Source organism: Zonotrichia albicollis, chromosome 2 (genome assembly GCF_047830755.1).
Source record: "Zonotrichia albicollis isolate bZonAlb1 chromosome 2, bZonAlb1.hap1, whole genome shotgun sequence".
Lineage (NCBI taxonomy): Eukaryota > Metazoa > Chordata > Aves > Passeriformes > Passerellidae > Zonotrichia > Zonotrichia albicollis.
In genome coordinates, this window is record NC_133820.1 from 1,937,140 (window position 1) to 1,958,826 (window position 21,687).

General features: G+C 38.9%; 1 protein-coding gene across 5 annotated transcripts in view; it reads right to left on the reverse strand.

Moving 5' to 3' along the window:
- Positions 1 to 1,357: 1,357 nt before the first annotated feature.
- The window catches only part of EPHA6 (EPH receptor A6), a 367,730-nt gene continuing 347,400 nt past the window's right edge, over positions 1,358 to 21,687 (reverse strand). For all 5 annotated transcript variants that reach the window (XM_074531375.1, XM_074531379.1, XM_074531363.1 and 2 more), the window contains 3 exons: positions 16,465 to 16,658; positions 13,986 to 14,135; positions 1,358 to 11,049 (listed from right to left, as the gene is read on the reverse strand). In XM_074531375.1, the coding sequence (XP_074387476.1) occupies positions 10,935 to 11,049; positions 13,986 to 14,135; positions 16,465 to 16,658 (459 nt within the window). In that variant the 3' untranslated portion in view covers positions 1,358 to 10,934. The remainder of the gene's footprint in view (positions 11,050 to 13,985; positions 14,136 to 16,464; positions 16,659 to 21,687) is intronic.

Genomic DNA, 21,687 nt, shown 5'->3' on the forward strand with positions numbered 1-21,687 from the left:
GTCTCGGGAATTGCTCGTTTCCAAGCACTGCCTCTCCCAAGAGTGCCTGGATAAATCCTCTTGGGGATTGCGATGAGCATGGAGGGAAACGCCTGAGTCAGAACGGCCACCCGAGGTGTTGCCAGCACCGCCCGTTCCCAAGCGGGCGCTTTGTTAGAATCTGGAAAATATCAAATTCAGGCGGCACTGGGGCAGTGGCAGCAGCAGGGCTTGAGGGAAGGCAGCCTGGCCAGGCAGACAAAGGGGCTGAAAATACACTTAGGATTTTTAAAAAAAAATTTTTTTTTCTTTTTTTTTTTTTATTTTATTTTTTATGCATAGCATAGTCCCATCATATTGGCTCAAGGTCTGCTGTATTTCCTGTATCAGGAAGGTTCCGAATAAAAGATGAAATTCCCTCGTAGTGGCATTATGAGCCACTAAAGGAACAGGCAGGTAGCATTAATCCCACAGTGAAACACTGTAATTAAGCACTTCCTAGACTCTAATAAAGTTGTGAGGTATATCTGGTAGAGGAGGGTGTTTCTGTTTGAAATCAGCCCCTATCTGAGGAGTTCTGAATTCAGTGGAGAACACAGAATGGCAAAGGCGTTTCTATAACCAGATCTAAAATGAAATATTCATTCTTCATTATGTGCACTGTGTTAAACCTGACAGTCCTCAGTGTGAAAGCTCTTGCCGTGTTAAATAAAGAGGATGTAATGGACTGTGGGCATCTGACACTCATTTCCTATTACTTTACAGCTACTTCTGTTCAGTCTTGCATTGCATGCATGTGATTTTATGCAATGAAAGGCTCATTATAGCTTTAAGCTTTTTGAGGTAGGGCCTGGTTATCGTATATGGCATTCACTTCTCTGTGAATTGTCTTGCGTTGCCCTGGAATTATTTACATAATATGATCAATTTTAAAACTGCTTTTGTCAGTGAAAGCTTTGACAAATACTAGAGGAGTTGCATGGCTCAGTGAATCACCATGAGGAGGGTGAACGGTACTGCAGAATCTTAATAGCGCATTAAAAGCCATTTAAAATTCAGATTCACAGCGTTTCCCAAGAAGGAGAGAGCATGGCTGTTTGCAGCTTTTAATGTGCAGTATTTTTTCCCCTGATGCTGTGAACTGTGTGTGCTTTTTGAGCATAAATGCTCAGTGGTAAGTACAGAGGAGCATTTTTTAGCTGAAGAAAACAACACCACCTCAAAGCATCTCAGGTGTTGAAGAGTATTGCCAGTCCATCTTTATTAGTACACCACCCCGTGTTAAGCAGCTGGGGTTTTTTTGCATGATCATGTATGGCTTCACTGTGCATCATCATATTAGTAACTTAAGGCCAAACAAACACCATTAACTCAAAAATAACCACCAGTACTGTAACTTTTATTTGCTAATAAATATCTTAATAAACAGGCTTACCCCATCTGTAAGACCTGATAATGCCTCTTAGGAAATCATAGAAAAATAAAATACAATAATAATCAATAACTTGTACTTTGTACAAAAATCTCATTATGTTGCTCAGCAGGTAGTTTTGCCAAACCCCATATTCTTTCTGCAAAGAGATGGCATATGTGATGCAATTCACCTTAAAAACACTCTAATGTTGAGAGCTGAGCATTCTATTACACTATTAACTTGTAGGCATGCCAGCACATGAAAATTTACATGAAACATCATAGTATCATAGGAATAGAATCATAATAATAAAGAAAAGAAGAGAACACCACTTTTCAGTAAATAATAACAACTTCACGTCTAATGTAAATTCCCCTTGGGACTGCAAATTAGTAGGGTAAGCTTTTTATTCCATGGATATTCCTACAGTACCGTTATAAACAGGCGAAAAGAAAGGGCAGTGGGACGTGTATGGGAGATGAATTAGGTGAATAAAAGGAATTTTGGGGAGTGAGGCAGTCCCAGGGGGAAGCACCGACACTGGCTGTGCAATGTTCATCTCCCAGAGCTCAGACCACGGAGCTGGAGCCCAGAGCCTCTGGAACTGCAGCGCCAGGGCAGCTCTGCTGGGAGATGAGGGCTGAGGACTGAGCCACGGGCAGTTGTCATTATTCAAATATGTCTCGCTTAAAGAAGCAATGGCAAAACAAACCTTTAGCAGGGGTCTTTAAAGAAAAGGTGGGTTTCAGACTACTGGTAGGGATATGAGATCTGTGCTGAGGCCATGGTTTGATTTTGTAAAATAATTTGCAAGTATAATGACTATACCATTGCTTTTGAAGCCATCTACCTCTGAAGTTTTGACATGGCTGCTTAAATATATAATCTAAAGTGTCTGTCATCAAATATTTATTCATATATACACATACATTGATACATTTTATGGCTATGCTAGAACAGCAAACTATGAAGAGCAGTCATATTTAGTTTTGTACAATCTAATTTCACAGAAGAGACAGAGATTAAAACCCCTTTTAATTCAGATACATTTAAAACCAACACACAGAAATAGATAGAGGCTGTCCTGAGAAAACATACCAACCACGTTATCTTCCAAAAGTAAATCAAAGCTAATGTTTGGAAGGTAGCAAAATATTATTTTTGTATTTTTTTTTCTGAAAGTCCAAGTGGTTCGTTTTTCTTTAAAAAAGTGATGACAAAATGAAAACTGTTAATTGCAGCTAAATCAATGAATGTTGCTTTGCTAGAAAATAAACTATTGCCTTTCAGTAAAGAGGGTTTCACATGATCTTTTGAAGATTTATGTTTTCTTGCTAAACTGCAGGCGCAGTCCTGAGAAGTGCAGAGAAGTTCCCGAAGTCAGGAGGATTTCCACCACCCCAGAGAAGAATGAGCCCTTTTTATGCCTCTGGGTTTTCAGTCATGGCAGCGCTGTGTGTGATGTAACTGATACCACCAGGGAATGTTGATGTTGGCCTCCACAGAAGCAGATGGAAGGCTCTGGGTAAGAGCAACAAACACTGAATCCTGTCACCAGAGTTAACAAAGAAACAACTTTTCCCACTTTCAGTGTGAAATAGACATCTCAGCCTTACTTAGAGGAGTGGGTAGAAGAAATTACTGCAGAAGAAATGGTAGTAAAAAACTACACTGCCAATTCAAAGCTCACTTGGGGAGAGGCAGATAGGGAATCATGGCCATTAAGATGTAAAATGCTTACAGGTTTCCTTATTAGGAATCTTGGAGTGGGATGGTTTTCTCCAGATAGGGAATTAGTAAAAGAATCCAGAAAATGGAACCACGAAGAGGACATTCGTTATTTTATTTGCTATTGTGCCATTCATTAACTTGCAAATCTGAAAACTTCGACTGCAGTGCACCAGGAGTATGAAACAACTTGTTCAAAGAGGGAAATCATCAGTCAGAACTTGTATTTTGAAAGGGAGACCATATTGCATCCTGATTTATGAAAGAATAAAAATATAAAAGTCCCTTTTGTTTTAGAAGTTCTGTTTGTTTGATGGGGCTGCTGGTTTCATCCTGAATTTAAATCCACAAGTCTGGGAAATTATCTGGGGAGAAAAACCCCACAAAGCCAAACAATTTCTGCTAGATACCCTATTAGATGTGTAGGTCATTTAGGTAACTAACTCCAAAGTCAGAGTTGACCATCCAAGCCAGAGAAAACAACAAACACTGCAGCACCCAACTTTTGTACCTTGCATTTTACTTTTTCCACGTTGAAAGTAACCACAGCTTACTTGATCACATCCCTGAGGTAGCAGCCTTTCTTTTAGGCTCAGTGCACTCTCTTCTCCCCATTACATGAGGCCATCTGTTCCTGGAACATCTGTAGAAATCTTTGATTCAAAACCTGTTTCACTCCCTTGACCTCTTCTTATGGATACAGCTGACTTTGGATCATGCCCTGAGGGACCAACCTACATCTCAACCTGAAATGCTTCAATAGAATAATTAAAACCAGCAAAACCTTTTAGCAATCTATTTGAACAACAAGACAGCTCATGTCCCAATAAATGCTGGTTCTCTAACAAGAAATTAACCATGACAGTAGTGGGGTGCAGGAAAAGAGTCTGTTTGCAGAGCTAGAGCCTACCTACAGAAAATCTGCACATTGGGCTTATCCCACTGCCATGGAAGTCAGTAACAAACTCTCGTGATTTTAGATCACAGCAACATTATTGCCTATTAACACAGAAACTTTTAATTCCTCACAGTCACATCACTCTCCCAGGAATTAATCGAGATGCTCATTAAAGTCATTCAGCAGGATTTGGAAATACAGGGTGTGGTAGAGCAGAACTTGCCCAAAACAAAAATAGAACTTCCTAAACTGACAATTAGTGACAAATAATCTGCAGATTTGGAACACTGGCTGCACTTTGTCTTTTTCAGCTAATCCTATTTTACACAAAGAGACTGTGATGGTAAGTTATACAGCTCAGAGCACCCAGCTTCTAACAGGAGAAAATAATAATCCTATTATGCTTTTCATTTTTCCTATTAATAATTTTCAGTTAAAACCAATCTGAATGCGATAAAACTGAAAACTCAGTTTCTAAGCCAATATTAACTAGAGATTTCTATGTTTTATTATATATTTAGGTTCCTCTCAAGAAAGCCAGTATGTAGCTGAACAATTAGTCATTCAGAATTCTGTCAGCTGGACTTTCCAATATTAATTATGACAACTGTACCTGTTCAGGACATTATGTGGTGATGATATTATGAAAATAGTCCCTAGACTGTTTCATTGGGCACTTTTCCATCATCCACAACCAGAAAGGAATATTTGGGTTCCAAAGCAGATTTCTCCCAATCCTGATTTTCCAGATTCCAGATTCAAGGTTACTTTCTCTGGAGTCCTTTGACATCCCATAGTTCAGAATGCACAGACCTGGGTTTCTCTTTGATTTGTGGGTTTTCAGTCTCAGGGTTATACCACTCAACATACAGGCTGCTGCTGACCAGCTCTTCACTGAACTGTCAGAAATGAAGAGGTGATGGTATAATAAGGCAAAATATCTTATCTCATGGTGTCTTACAGATATTTTATAGGGATTTTGATTTTTTATTATACCTAACTCTAGTCTTCTATAAAGTCCCATGTCAAATCAGCCTTTTTATATGAATTTAGCTGCACAAACTAGAACCATTTACAGATTCAGGAGTTTCTGAGGTGGCACTGAGATGTGTGCAGAGCTAGTCAAAGTTCTCAGAGAGATACAGGTAAAAATTTTGGACAAGAACAAAGCAGAGTAGATGTGAAAACTTTCAATTACTTTGAGACTGAACCTCTTAATTCTATTGTTCCCCCCATATCTTCACTGTCAGAACTTGCATTTTTAAAATTCCAGTTTAATTATTCAGGTATGAAAATATCAGATAATATGCTAAACCTTTCTGGAAGAGATAAGTACTTGGGAAATCTCTTGCAGGAAAGGAAAGTAAGATATACTCATGCAGGATATTTAAAGAAATATACACACAAATTCCACTGAACTGGTGTTATCTTATTTCACATATAAAATATGGAAATATACTTTAATCCATTTTTAACCTTAGGTTTTTCATCAACTGTTGTTGTTCTTTTTCCCTTCTAAAAATCAGCTTATCTTTTTGTGTTATATGTTGGCTTATCCCTACTTACATGCCCTTGAAAATTTCCCTCATTTTAACCTCCTAGGTGTCCATAAATGGTCATGTAAAAGAAAATAATTTATATACTCTGCAAACATCTTTGGTGATTTCAGGAGAGGAACTGAAAAGTCTTTATAGCATGGACTCCATCTTGCATCAGCTGGCTCATGGGCACCTTGCTTCCCCTTGGGGATCGCTAATTTCTACAGTAATTAGCTGAGTGGAAGAGAATCTGCAGGAAGGGGTTGGGTGAGGTGGCAGCAGAAGGGTGAGCAGGCATCTTTCTCTGAGCCAGTTTGAAAATGACTTTTTCTAGCAGTGGAGGAAAAGAGAGGCTGTCCATTTCCAGCTAACAAGCCAAGGAATTTTGGGAAGAACTATACACCCACAGTGCATGCCATGAAAATTTTAAAAAGCAAACAAACCCCATTAGTGTTGTTGGCAATTAATTCTGTAGGTTTGAAAAATGTGATTTTACGATATACATTCTATTTATAATGCTCTATGTACATAAAAACAAATATTTTATAACCACAACATGTTCACCATATCCTGGTCTATGATCTGAGGAATTATATGCAACACTCATGGATGGGCAGTGTGCACTACTAAATATAGGATATGATGGTGGAAAATTTTGCCAGCTGTAAGTACTTGGCACTGTATTATGCAACTTTAGTTTTTGTTAGAGCTCCTTGGCACAGTATGGACAGTTCTTCCCTTTTTACCTTATGTAGGTTTTGGGGAGTTATTAATTTCTCTCTCCAGGAGATTTCAAGATCATTATTGTACTACAAGTTAGCCCAGCCCACCACATCTTTCCCTCATTCTCAAAAAAAAAAATTATAGTACTATTATAAAAAAGAAATTATCTTTGCTGTTTATTCAGGAAAGATTCATTACAATTGGTGAACAAGGGTATTCTGGAAGGAAACTGCTTAACAGAATACAGAGTTCTCAACCATGTGCAAATGCCACAAGTGTCTCTGTTTTCAGTGCTTTTCCTGGAAGATGCAATGGAAGACAGACCTTTTATAATTATTTTAACTAAAGAAATGTTGGGCTGGATTAGAGGCAAGTCCTGCTTTTCACTCTCTGTAGGAATATTCCAAGACAGAGTGAGCCCATGACAGGGGAGTTGCAGGAACCCTGTGTTTGTAAGAGAATTCTGAGCTGCCAGAACGTGTCCCACAGAACCATTCCATCAGCTGAGCTAAAACAGTTCCACAACTGCTGCAGTTCACAACAGGGACAGCTGGAAATGAGGAACTGCTCTTCACTACAAGGTCAAGAATGTTCTGAGCTGCTTTACCTTGGTGGCTGATGTGTCCCATGGGGTCATTCTGACATGGAAATTGCTGTGGGTAACGCAGTCTCACTAGGCACCTCCACAGTCCCTGCTATTCCTCATGGTAAATCTCAGCTGATTCTGCATAAAGGGGGTCTCTTTGTTACTTATGACCCATCTTTGAATCCTGTAGGAATCTGCATTGAAAAAGAAATTAATGAAGCCCTGTGTTAGGCTCGTATTAAAAATGGCAAATGGATAGTCAGTCTTAAGTGATGCAAAAATCAAAGTACTGCAGTCTATGAGCTCTGTGTCAGAATAACCCAAGTAACACCTAATAGCAGAATATTGGACACAATTTATTTGACTAATTTACTAACTAATTTATTGTTGAGTGCATTATTTGCAAGTAAAGGATTGCTTTATGCTGTCTGATGTCCTGAAGCATGGCATTTTTCTAAGCTTTTATTGGATAGACACTGGATTTAAATTAATGGGAAACAAAAAGGATAAATTTTGCTTGAGAAAAATTTAAATTACGTGGCTCAATTCTCTTCCTTTCACTTCAAGGCTTCCCATTGTTTCTCAATAATTCCAATGTGCAAACACCTCATGAGTAAATTCTACTAAACCTTCTGCTGTGCCTTGTTCGGTTTTGACACCATGAACATGGTGAACAAGACCCTCTCTGTCTCACAGGTTCAGCAAAACAACTGGGTACAATTAAGGCATGAAATTCATCTGACCCAGCACAGTTACCTGAATGGATGAGCTGTCACTGAATGCAGTGAAACAGGTTAGAATTATTTCTTTATACACATCCATGTTATAACACCTTTTTTTTTTGTTGCTTGCATATAGTTCACACTTTATTTTGTGAACTTTCAATGGGTACTTTTAGTCATGAAGCACTCTGTAGTGTGGGCCAGATTCTCAAAACCAGCCTATTAAATTTGCTTTAATTTATCAAATTTAAACTCCAGCTGCACTCTGCAGTATGCAGGATAATTAGAGCTAATTTTCTCATGAAGAAAGAACTTCCTGTAACAAAGGAAGTTACTCTAATTTCACATATACATTTGTGGCCTGCACAGAATTAAGCTCACATTTGAAAAATAACACCTCTTAGGGTTGGTTTTTTTGTTTTGTTTTTAAATTAAAAAAAGATGAAAAAATTGCTAAACTAAAGCAAGAATAGACTAGGAAGCAGCACAAGAGCAAATAAAACATTTCCAAAATGGGGAAAATGTAAATTTCATCAAGATAACTATTAGAAAAGTGTCATACTGCACCACAACAGGAACAACAACAGAAAAAAACAAGCTGAATAAAGCCACAAAACCCTGGATTTACAATGTTATTAACAAATGTGCTCACTCAAAGAATCCCTTCTTCTTTTCTTTCTGGTCACCCAAACTCTTGTTTATATAAAAAATATATCCGATTAATAAATGTTTTACTTTTGTTATATTTTTTTCTATTGAAAAAATATTTTCATTAGTGCGATAAATTTAGAAATTATTTTTCATTAAATATATCCAGGTTGTATGCATATAACCATGTCAGTTCTGCATCCTCACTACCAGGAACAAAAAAAACTGGCAAAAGACTATCTAAAAGTGCACATACATTGTTTGGGTCAGCTATGAATGATTTTGAAACCCCATTAACAAATAACAGACTCCTACCTCCTCAGTAATGGATTTAATTGTGAGAAAGGCTCATTCCAGAGATGTCCTGTTGTTGGCCATGGAAGCAATGATAGGCAAAATGGATAATAAAATGATGAACTAAAATCCACTTTTAAATTACTCTGTGGTATGTTGGTATTTTTTTCAAAAGGTTTCAGGTAAGTATGGTTTTCTTTCTGTAAGAGCACCTCTACCAAAAAATTATTCAGATGTGGAATTCAGGCAGAATTTTTTGAGTGACAGTCACAGAAAAGAACAAATGGTTTTTTCCCCCACTGAAGGGCTGTGATCCTGCAAAACTCACATCCTTGTGCTGGACTGATGACTTCAGTGGGAATACTCCTGCTGACAAAATTACCTTTGGAACTACAATAGGATTGAAGCTGCCCTTCTTTAAACAAGCTCATCAAATTGGCATTGTAGAACACCAGTGGCTCCTGATCTTCAGAAAACTCTTTCCTCAGTTACATCTGCCTTTTTTTTTTTTAATGAAAGAAAGAAAAAATTACTTAGTGCATTCCTGCTATCTCACCTAAATTAATGCAATTATTCCAACATAAATTGACAACAGAAATCAGGCCTCGTGTCTTACTCTGTGATCTGGTTGGAAGCATAATTTTTTCTGAGTTGCTTTCTGATTTTCATTCCTTGTCACTGATATACAATGGCAGCCTTTTCCAAGACTTAGGAAACACCTTGTGATTTACAAGCTGTAAATGAAGCAGTAAACACCATTATGATTACACAAAGCAGTTAGTTCATTTTGATATACACATAGATTATACCGATAGCCCAAATGCACGTTGTAACAGAAGAGCTGCAATGCCTGGAGTACATTGGGATGCCACAGAACTCAAAGATGCCCTCGAAGGACACAGGAATGAAGAGAAGCTTCTGCCCAGGTTACATGTGACATGCGGTGCAGATCTGCGCGGGGTTCCACAGCACGGCCATGCGGTCCTGCCCCTGCTCCCAGGAGTGCATATCCCATGCAAGAGTTTGGAAATGTAGCCCAGCACGTCTGTGTCAGTTGTCTGAACAAAACATGGAAGCTGGAAGTCTTAGAGAGGTACAAATATTATGTTAGGCCTTTGCTGACGTTTCCTTGCATGTAAATATGGCTATTGAAGGGTTCTAAAGGTAATACCTCGGATTCCTTTAGAGATCTGTACTAAATGAAGATCTGGCCTGGAATGACCAGAGCCCCATTTCAGCAGAGTTTGCTTTTTAGCCTCTAAAAGCAGTTAGAAGTAGGCTCAAGGCAACATGTTACCACACTGCTGTCCGGCATCTCCTTTTCTGCCTTTGTGCAAGGTCACTGCATCCTGCAGCCTGGAACTTCCAGCAGCACTGGGGCTGCACTGCTGCCCTGGCTGGAAGAGGACATGGCCAGCCTGCTCCCACGGGAATGATCCCATCACCCCACCCATGGCTGGCCCTCTGAGCTCTGCTGCTGCTGCTGGAGATGATTCCCTATCCATCAGCAGACACCTGCATGTTTGAAACAGAAAGCTCTTCTGAAATCTGTGTGTCTGCAACAGAGCTGACAACCGTGCTTTACATGCGGTCAGTTTTCCAGTAGTAGAAGCAAATGCTGAGTATTACATTAAAAAAAAAAAAAAAGGTTTGTAGGGTGGTGAGGAATCCCAAGGATAAACAAATTTTCCAACCTAATCTAAAATTTAAAGCATAAAAAGTGTCGAGTGCTAAAGTAATTGAAAATCAAGAACCTTCCTCAAGATTTCAAACAGATTACTCTCACTATGCTTGCAATTATTCACACAATGAAAACTTGCTACATAAAATCATCAGTCATTTCTGCAAACAATACTAATGTTTTGAGGCACCAGCTTACCAGCATTCAAACTATTAGAAAGTAATATAATGATAGGACACATACTTTTGGATTTAATTAAGAGATAAAATAAATATTTATGTTAAACTTCTTTTTGATTGCACATTTGGTGTTGGAAGTTACATGGTCACAGAACATGAAAGAAGTCAAATACTTTTTGATCTACCAGCAAATTCTAAATACATCGATAAAGAAGCCACACCAGGCCAAATAGATTACTACTTTCAAGTAAGTCCATGAAAGTTTCCCAAATACTGTTATACAAAGTTACACATCCATGCTGAGTTATTCATCAATGTGTAGCAAGAGTCTTGCAGTAGGCCAGGATTTTATCGGCAGAGAACTGGTGGAGGAGCTGTGCAGTGTGATTAAAAATTCCGGTTTGGAAGCATTAACACAGAAGTACTTGTACAGTCTGAACTGGAGACTGCAGTTCTTGGAGTTGGGAAGAGCAGGAGGGAAGAATGAGAATATTTTTCCATTTTAGAAATGCTGAGGCACAAAACACAGTTGCTTCTATTACTTTCATACATGAAATCCTTTCTCCTGTATGTGCATCATGTGTAACCGCAAAGTCTGTAAACTGCTGACTATTCGTCTCTGGTGTCCAATGAGTGCAACTCCAATTCTTCTAATGTCACTGCAAGATAAAAAGTTTCATCTTGGATGCAAATATAATAAAGCCTCTGGTGCACAAAAGAATATAATTATATGGTGACTTCTTCTCCAGGACAGTTTACCTCCCTGGCCACGGCATATGAGAAAGCTGCAAATGTTCCAATTTTCTGCATCTGTCCATTTCAACTTTTGAAAACAGTCATTTAAGAAAAAGAATATAATAAAAAGATGTATTTAGAGCACTGGTGTTTAGTGCTCTAAATTAGTGATACTGAGGCTTATTAGTGATACTCAATTAATCTTTCCAAATCTCAAGGACTAATCAGGTGAATTCCAATAGCCTATTTTTAGTAATGGGTATTGCAGCAAATGTTTCCCACTCATACTGAAAAGGACTGGGGCTTATACAATCAGTATCACAGTTCTGAGGCAGAAATAACTGAGGTGGTGCTTCTGGTGATTTGGGGAATGTGAGTGAGGCAGTGAGAGATGATCTAAAGATCAAATTAGCAATGAATCTTCCAGACTGACCCTGATTTCCCTCCCAGTCCCCCTTATCTCATCTAGCCCTGCACCCCTGAGCGGGTAGCTCTTGTCTCCCACAGGGCTCGACTCTTTGGCAGGAATGAAGTCAGCAGCCACCAGAGCTCAGCACAATCCACCAACTTAGTTTTTCTATAAACATGCCCAGCTGCAAGAGCTGAGAAAGACCACAGAGGCTCTGAGGACAGGAAACTTCAGATATGCCAGATTTGTCCATTATGAAAATCCCACACTGGGACATAGACAGATATTGCCTGTTTATCCTCAAAAACTGTTTGATGATCCAACCAGTAAAGGAGCTCATGGGATAAGGCATGGCCTTCATGGGTTTCAGATGTGCACTTCCAGATATCTGCATCTGATCTCCAGATCTGTATGCTCCAGCTGAGGAACCACTGCAGAGCTTGCAACTATTCTGTGCTTAGGCTTAACATTCTCATGGGGCATGACAGACAACACTTGAGGTCAGCAAAAATATTGAGCATCTGAGAAATTAAAAGGAGTCAGTGTAAAGAATAAAGCTTCACAGTCGAGAGTGGCTTTAGAAATGCAAGACCAATGCTTATTATCAAGGAAGGCCTGATAAAGCACAAAAAGAAGTCAGCAGGTCTCGAATAACACAAATTATTTGAAGAGAGAGGGAATCTCTCAAAAAGCTGAAATGGTATCTAAAGAAAGTAGAAAGGATGATAACCTTAGATTAGCTGGAGAAGCACAGTAAAGCAGACTAAAAATGAACTTGAGGAGCAAACAGAAAAAACAACCCCAACAATGAAATAGAAAAAATAAAACTTATAATACATCTTTTTGCAAACTCACTGGGTACAAGAAACTTGCCATAAAATGTTTATAGTCTAATGATGATTTGGGCATAGGAGAGCACTGAAAGAATGGCCATTGTTGGAAGACTTAACCATTTGAGTTGACATTCACTGTGGAAGAAAATGAAATGATTCCCATGCCAGATTCTTTCTGGGGGACTTGCCAGAGTATCTGTCTAAAGTGACTGCAGGAGAGGTTATAGGAAAAACTGTAAGAACAAGCAGCAACCCATGTCCAGACAAGATTATATTTAGGCAAAAGTTCCAAAAGAAAGTGAAGATGAAATAATAGAATTACTATCAGGGCTGTGAGAGAGGGAGTTACCAGCTGTGCTCCACATGTTAAAAAATTTCTTGGTGCCTGAAGTATGGAGCATGGTGCCAGACAAAATGCTTCCAGGGAAGATCTGGGGAACCACAGACCCGTGAGTCTGTGATCATTACAGGGAGTAAGAGAAACTACAGCAAAGTACAAAATTACTGGATGCTTGGATAAATGAGCTACTTGAGTCACTATGGCTTTTGCAAATAAAAGTTCTGTTTTACAAAATTACTTGTTTCCACTGGATGCAGATGATCCATTTGATACACCTCACTTGGATTTCCAAAAGCTTTAGGGAATATTCCTCACAAAAGCTTTATAATGAAAATGAGGAGCAACTTCTGTGTAATATAGGGTATAATATTGTGTGGTCTTTGCATGACTAAATAACTGGCTTAAATACAGGAGGTTAGCAGTAAATGGTCAGGTTTTACAGAGCAGTTATTGATATAAATCTGCAGGGAGCTCTCCTGGGATAATGTTGAACATTATTGTTCAACAAATCAGTGAATAGTCTGGAAAACAGGTGAGCAAGAGGGGAACAACTCAGCTGGTGAAGCTGAATTGTTCAGGGTAGGAAGGGAAAGGGGCAGCTGTGCAGAGTTTTGGAAGGATCTCACAAGATTAAGTGAATATGTCATAATGTGGTAGATGAAATTCCATGTAGGTGAATATGAAATGATGCATGTGGGGGAAAGTCAGTCCTAACTTTACGTGTAAAATTCTTCAAGCTGAACTCACAGCTACCATTAATACAGGCAGCCCCAGCATCAAATAAGAGATTGGGAATTCATGGGAAGAAAAGAGAGCAAAACAGATCCCATCATCATACTACCATATGAATCCACAGTTAGCCCAAACACTTCTGTACTGAGTGCAGGGTTTGCATTAAAAAACCACAGGGTGGTGTCAGGGATGGTCGGAACAATTTCATTATTAGGGCTGATAAAGTCTTGATGATATTAATAGCAACGTAAGAAAATATTTTTGCCACTGATTTCAGTGGTCTAGATCAAAACTGATTCCCCAAGAAACACACTCATCCCTGGCATTTGGTTTTGTTTGGTGTGGTCACAGAGTGGATCTATCAATTCTAGGTCTCCACATCATACATCTCTTGTGTTGTTTTGCTAAATAACTGTATTTGTCTTTTGTGAGCTGAGGAAGGAAAGGAAATGAAAGCACTGTTCCATACTCTACAATATTTGTGTGCCTGCAGCATTCAAATTCAAATTAATTTGTCACTGTAGGGATAATAGATTATATACTTACTCAATATTCATTCTTGAAACCATATCCAAAGTTGTGAAACCTGCTGCCATGAAGTTATTTTTATACTGACCCATTTTTATGGAATCCAGCCAGTCACTGACTGAAACAAACAAAGGATATTCTGGAACTTCACCAGGTGAATCTGGCATTCTGTAAACAAAACAAACAAAAAAAAAAAAGCAAAGGTTACCAAGCAATACAAAATATGACACCCAATTTACCCTGGTTGACATAGCTTTTACTAAAAGGCAGAAGGAATGAGAGAGGAGTCTGAGCTGTAAAGGTCAGACCTTAACTGAGCATCTCTTTAACCTCTTGTCTAAAACTTATAAATCACTTCAGTCTGCCAAGCTGCACTACTTAAACAACACATTTTATTAAAGAACTGCAGCTCAGTAACACACTGAGGAATAGGCCTCTCCCACTGCACTTCTTTTTGTTCCCCAAAACGTTTCCCTGCAGATCAACATGTTCAGGGTTATAATAATTTTTTGATATTCACTGTAGAGGACAATGAAAATTTAGCATTAGATGCAATTTAGGAAATTAAACCACCATGAGATGATTTTTACATTTACCTACAACCACCCCACCCCAGATGGCGCCTCATTGTGATACCATTATGCTACAGGAACACTTTGATTACAGTACTCAAAAGCTAAAACTCACCCTAAAAGAAGCCAAAAGAATAAAATGTCTTATCTTTGCTTTTACATAGAATTACATAAAGGAGCAAATAAAATGGAAGGAGCCAATTTAGTCACATTTATTTTTGAGCTCTTTCCCCTAATATTATCACAACTGAAACAGAAAGATGGAAAAAAAAAAGATTGTAATTTTGGGGCACTGATTTCCAGTCTTCTGTTGTGTGCCACATTTGGAGGGCTCACAACTTCCACTTGCTTTATGCATTTTATGTAGAGAAATTGTATGAAAAAATGCAGAAAATGCACACTGCTGTTTCTAAAAGCTTTGTGATAGTCTTTAGAAGAAAGACACAATTCGTTGTAAATGTTGTAAATGAAAATTTAGACAGCAAAAGCCAGCCTACATTTACTGATAGAACATGAATTAATGTAGGAAGCAACACAGCCTCATATCTTAATGAACCAAGTTTCACCCACACATATCAAATGCAGTAAGTACAGTGATTTTCATTCATATTATCAGAATGAAAGAGGGAGAAGCTGAAGGACAGGAGAACACTGTTAAGTACAAACTGTAATTAAAGATCTACCATGGTCCCTTCCCATCTGAGTTACTCTATGATTCCATAGAAGGTTACCCAACAACTGCATCAAGCATTCTCAGATGAATGGGAAAAAGCTTTCACAAGCAGGTGAAGTCAGTCATAGTTCAATAAAGCATAAGTATTTTAGACCCTAAGTTATGATTTAAATAAAGAGATAAAAATACATTACTCTGATGCTAAATAAAGTGATCCAGGTACAAATAGCAAGTCATACATATTTATATTTATATTCATACACCCATGGAGGATGCTAACTCTAGGGCATGGATATTTGGTCCCACAAGTCTCCCTGGTCTGTGTTGATGAAATGGCTGCAGCCCTCTCTCCAGGTTTTCTTACCAACGTCTCCATTCAGCCTTTCCCACAGCAAGGTACCAGCCCCAATTTTGCCTTGTTGCTCAGCCCTTGTCAAAAACATTTAAAGGTTCTCAGCAAGCCCCACTCCGGGCTTGGGAACCCTTTCAAAGCCCAGGGGGTCTCCATGAAAGCACCTTTATCTTATCTTAAGGTGACTCTCAGTGACTGAAGAGAGTGAGGCCACCTGGACCTTTGCTGATTTCAGCTGATATATGCAGGGACAGCTTGGATCAATAAGCCTACAAATACTGACAAATTCTTCCACTGCAGCCTTGCTTATCTTGTGTTTGCATTCATTTCTGAAACATTATTAATGAAAAAGAAAAAACCCTGGGCAACATTATCAAGAATTTGTTGTGGGATGGTAACAGCATAGTTGCTTATTTGGTCACTGCTGCCATTCTGCTGCAGAAAATAAAGATTTAGCAAGCTAAGACACAGCTACTTTCTGCAGGATATTACTCCAAGGCAGTTCACAAATTGCTTGAGCACTGTCAGATGGAGAGACAGGCTGCTGAATGGAGAAAAAAAATTACAAAGAGAAAACAAGCACATAGGCAAAACACACACACACACACACACACACAAAGAACAAAGAGACTCACAAAGATTAAGGATAGATAATGCACAAACAGAACTCAGACAAAAAATAATAATAAAAAAGCCTAATATAATCTGCATGGCTTGAGAAAAGAACCTCCTTGAATTAACAAGGAGGCAAACCTTAAAAGGGGCTTAAAACTATTTGAACCTGCGTGACTTTATGAACTCAGAACTTTGTGGTTCTCCCACCCCTGCCTAATGCCCTAAACCATATAATATTAGCCACCATGTGTTATGAAAAACCAGAATGCAACAAAAGGGTCTTACACAAGGACATCCTCCACCAGGGTGTGAAGGGTGCTGGGGTTGCGGATCAGCTTGTCCAGGAAGGTGACAATGTCACTGAACTTGGGACGGAGGTTCCTCTCCTTCTGCCAGCAGTGAAGCATCAGCTGGTGAAGTGATGCTGGGCAGCCCATGGGAGCTGGGAGCCTGTAGCCCTCTTCAATGGACAGGATAACCTACAGAAATACAGAAATCTCTATGGTTACCAGGCATTAAATGCTGAAAGGACAGTGTGACACTGATAATTAGAAACCAGGGATGATAAATTATCCATGGCACAGCCACCCTCACTTCATGCATTGCTGGGGCTTCATTTGGAGAATCAAGACTGGCAGGGGAAATATTTTGTAGGAGACAGGAAATATTTTGTAGGCATGTGAAACACAGTAGGAACTTTTTTAGAGTCACTGGTCATCCTCTTCGAACAGCTAAGAAAGCGGGAACGGAGCAAAGAATTCACCAATATTATTTTTCCTTTCAGGGGACCACACACTTACCTGGTACGACCCCTGCATCCCACCATGCTCTAATATTTGCATTTTGACACAGTGTTTGTGTGTAGCAACACCCCAATACAATCAAGCACCACAAATACACATCGTGGCACCTGACAATTTACTTGGTATTCACATGGTTCTGCTAAACCTTAGAGTGTGATTAATTTTGGCAATGTCCCCCACACCAAGTTACAGCAATGTTATTTTGTGCAGTTTCCCTCAGAAACCTGGGTGTCTGAGATGTTTGTGACTGAACAAAAGTTAATAAAATGATGGTATTACCCTAAAGTGTGTGAGACCTTTAGGTTCAGCAGATACAGAAAGTGTGTTTGGTAAAGATTCAGAAAGAAGCAGATCTGCTGCCACAGGTAAATCACATGTATGAAAATCATGTAAATCACATGTTGATCCAAGTCGAAGGAAAGCTCATTTTTAGTAACATGGGTAGCAAAAAACATTGATTGAAAAGAAGAGTAGCAGCATGGAAAGCTTCATGGATTCATAACAGCTTACATGGATTCATCCTGTGTAAGGTCTAAAAAACACAAGAGAAGGTCAGGAGGTTCTGCAATGAGTGGCGGTAGCAGTGGGGATGATGTTACAAATTACACAGTCAGGATTCTTTTTGTATAAAAAGGAATGCAAACCTAGTCAGTGGCTGATCAAAAATGACGCTAGGAAAACGACCAGCCTTAGCACACATGCAAAACCCTCCCACACAAAAATCCAGCCAGTGCTAAATGTCTGCTAATGTAGAAATGATTGCACACAGTATTTATAACCACACAGGGCACTTAGGAGGAACATACCTGCTGCCCTGATACCCACAGGGCCGCAAGGAGACATCAATCATTTTCACACAGATGTATGCACATGCTGCAGACACATTAATGCAGCTGGAAGGGGCTACATTAAACTGTTTACAGCAAATCAATGTTTTACAGCACCAGCTCTGCCTTCAATATATTCAATCTTATTATCCTGGAATATATCCCCGTTCTCTATTTGAATTCTGAATTAATGCTGGCTCTGCTCAGCAATGCCTAATGCTCATGCTGCAAGCAATATGTAAATAAAATAAGAGTGAGGAAGCCACGTTAGGACCTGAGCTCCCCTTGATGGCATGGCAGGGAATGGAAGGAGCCTTTTGTAGCTGCTCACAGCTGCTTGTCTGTTTTATAAACACAGGAGACCTGGTAATGCACACGCTGCTGTTACAGGAAAAAATGCCACCATCCCATTGCCAGGGAAATATTTCCTTCAGAACCTTGTCTCCCAGTGATAAAAATGCCCCCACAGATTCAGGATGGGCAAAACTCAACCGCGTGCATGGAATTTTATTCACATTTATTTTTCTGTTTTTTACTAATGTATCTCAATTTCTCAATATTCAGTTTGTCAGAAGTAGGTTCATAAAACACTCCTGACACAGAGGGGCAGAGCTTAGTTGGTACTGGCCATCCTTAGCAGGCCAGAAATGCAGATTCTGAATTTTTTTACATTTAACTGTGCCTGTTGCAAATGTGGAATTTATGAAATGTATTTTGTTTTTAAGGCAACAGAAAAGCTGCTCTACTTTTCAGAGATATATAGCATTTGCTCAACACAACAATAGAGGACTGATGAGGTTTTGCTGAAGTAATTTATTCAGGAAAAACCCAGAATCAACCATAAATTTCCAGATATATTTTCTCTGCCACACTTTATTTTAACGTATCTCTGAAAATGAAGTCACAGTGCATTTTCTTTCCCCTCTTGTTCAAAAGGAACATTTCAGTATGAAGAGAAATGCCAGCTGGTACTGGGATAATTACAATTTCTCATTAATACCAGCACATTTAAAAAATAAACTGGAAATATTGCCTCATTAGTATCCCTTGTGAGGCAAGTATTATTTTTAGATTCTAAGAAGCAAGAGTAAAGATGTGATAAGTGTCTAATATTGCAATGGGAATCAAGTCTCAAAGGAAAAATTAGAGCATTTTAGTTCCTTATTTATTTATATATTTATTTTAGCTCTTGCTCTGCCACATGCATAGCACCCATCTCCCTCTGTTCAGAGAAATCTGATATGCATGTACCTAAAAGGGAAGAAGTATTAAGTTTTTCTTTGTAAAAGAAAACTGCATATTATAAAACATGTAAAGATTTTGTATGTTAACTCCCCTCATATGCCTTTTCCCCTTGTCAGTGTAAGGCTGACAATGCACAACATCAATCATGAAATCTGCATCTACAGGAAGGGCACAGCAACAGCTTGTTTGATGCTACACATAGCTGTGAAGTTTGAATATTAACAGAGTTAATATTACATATTGGTTATGTAATATTACATATTGGTTATGATTGTCTGAGCAGTTTTTTATTCTTCTACTGTCTGAGCAATATTCTATTCTTCTGCTTCTACACAAAATTTATACATGTGCAATTTCAAATTAATTGGCAACTGGCGAAAATGCCATCTGAAAATGAAGCTGTAACCTTCCTGATAGTTTCATTATTAATAGTAACAGGGATTCTTGCTTCCAAAAGTTAACTGACAGCTTTTCTAATGAGACTGAGACAGAAGAGAGTCCAGAGGGACATTGTCCTGTGACATCTGAAAAATCTACCAGGAGGGAGAGGCAGCTGCTGCTGCCTCATGGTGCAGAGCCAATCCCAGGCGCCTGCCAAGTGTTTTGATATCTCTCAGTTGAAAGAGCTATATTAGGGTAAGTTGGGTTTTTTCAGTATTACAAGAAACTTTCAGGAGGGTAAGGAGTTTTATTCTGTTTGCTGCAGTAGTTTCCTTGCATACCAATTACAACCCATTAAATATTCTTTTCATTTTTTGCCTTCTTTTTGAATACTGGAGCTGTGCAACACGCATTGATTTATACGGTGGCCTCTAACAGGTGTCCCAGTAGACTTCACTCACAGCTGTTCCACAAACCAAATGCATGGAATATAAATCTTCCTTCCCTCACATGAGCATTAGCAAGCCAGACTCTTAGCACAGTCTGTTCATCAGTACACTAGTTTCCTTGGAAAGTTCAATATCTTGGCTAATGTTTATTAATTAAGCAATAAGACACGACAGACTGTGCAGCAGCCCTAATTAATGGACACCTCTGGTGCCTGCCACACATCTAAGAAGTGCATTAATCAGCACCAACACAGTTTGGAAGTGACTTACCACAATAATAAAATGGTTATTTACTTAAACAAGAGCAATTCTCAAACTTAGCAACATTTTTAAGCCTCTGCATTATGCAGAGGCTTAAATTTATTATATGTACAGTATTAATTTTATGAGAAGCATTTTGCAACTCAGTTTCCTTAAGTTCAGCTTCCAAATCCTTGCTGGGGAATATAAATAGAGGATGCTGGATTTGCAGAGGTGTTGAGTCATTCTGGATACCTGTGAGCAGCTGTAGGCTTTGAACACCAGACTGGGTTTATTTAGGGGGCATGTACCAGTTCAACACTTCTCTCATCAGCTGTGATCATCACTTACTTAGCCATGGTCTAAAAAAAGTGAGTTCATTTTCCAAAGCTGTATAATTAGAAAAGCAATTGGTAAGATGGAATGAAAAAAAAAAACCCAAACCAGACCCAGTTCTGCAGAGTTTATACTTGGAAAACCTTTGGTGATCTACCAAAATCCACCCAATTGCTATCTAGACAAGGGCTTTATTATGATCAAAACCCAGCAAGTGTCTTAATGGTACTGTCAGCAGACATTCTGATGTAGCAGAACCTCTGACTGTACCCATGCAAGACTTCATTGACTGTTGTTTGCATCCTGTGTCTTTTATGAATCTGTTTAGTGCACATCCCTCTCTGTTGTTTTCCCTGCCATCTGTACAGTATCACTGACCTTTGAAAGTCCTATTATTTCTGCAAAATAAGCCCAAGTGAATTCAGGGCATTTTACAGTACTAAAAGAACAGTCCAAATATCCAGTAAAATAAACTTTACATTATGTCTAATAACTTGAAATTTCCCAATGACACTCGAAGTGACTAAAATGTACGTAGAAGGTGTCAGATGCTCACTGCTCACATTCTGGCACTGAAATCCTCTGGGTAGGAGAAAAGGAGTCCTTTGTGTTTGGAATTGCTGAACTGCAGGGAAAACCCCCAGCAATTGGCATCAGCAGGGCCTGCAGCATCATTTTGTATCAACAGACACTTTTATTTTGGATGTAGGAGTAATTAAACAATGCTATTTTCATGCTGTAGCTGATTTTCTAATATATCCTAAATGGAGATGTTTGTGATAGTATTTTTTTGTTTCTGACAGGTTTGGTTGCTTCTTTCCTTTTCTTCCTGAAACGGTGAAATTATTTTTTAAAATTAAAACCTCTCTCAGATCCTTATCCCCAAATGACCGATCAGCCTTAACAAGCAACCAGACTTGAACAGCTGAATAACTTAGCAACAATGTAAAAACAGCCATCTGGGAATGTCTTGTCAATTCTTCAGAACCAATGCAGGAATATTCCAGGCACATATATGAGAGAGGTTAAGGTGGCTTGGCTGATATTCCACATTTTGACACAGAGCTTGATGGCTGGTGTGAAGACTGAGTGTACCAGTTTGAGCTGTCACAGGGATCCATCAAACAGGAGAATTTGTGAAAACTTAAAATTGTGGTAGAGAAAAAACTGTACCATTTCCCCTTTCCCATATTTTTTTTTTTCTAGAACAAACTTTCAATTACACTA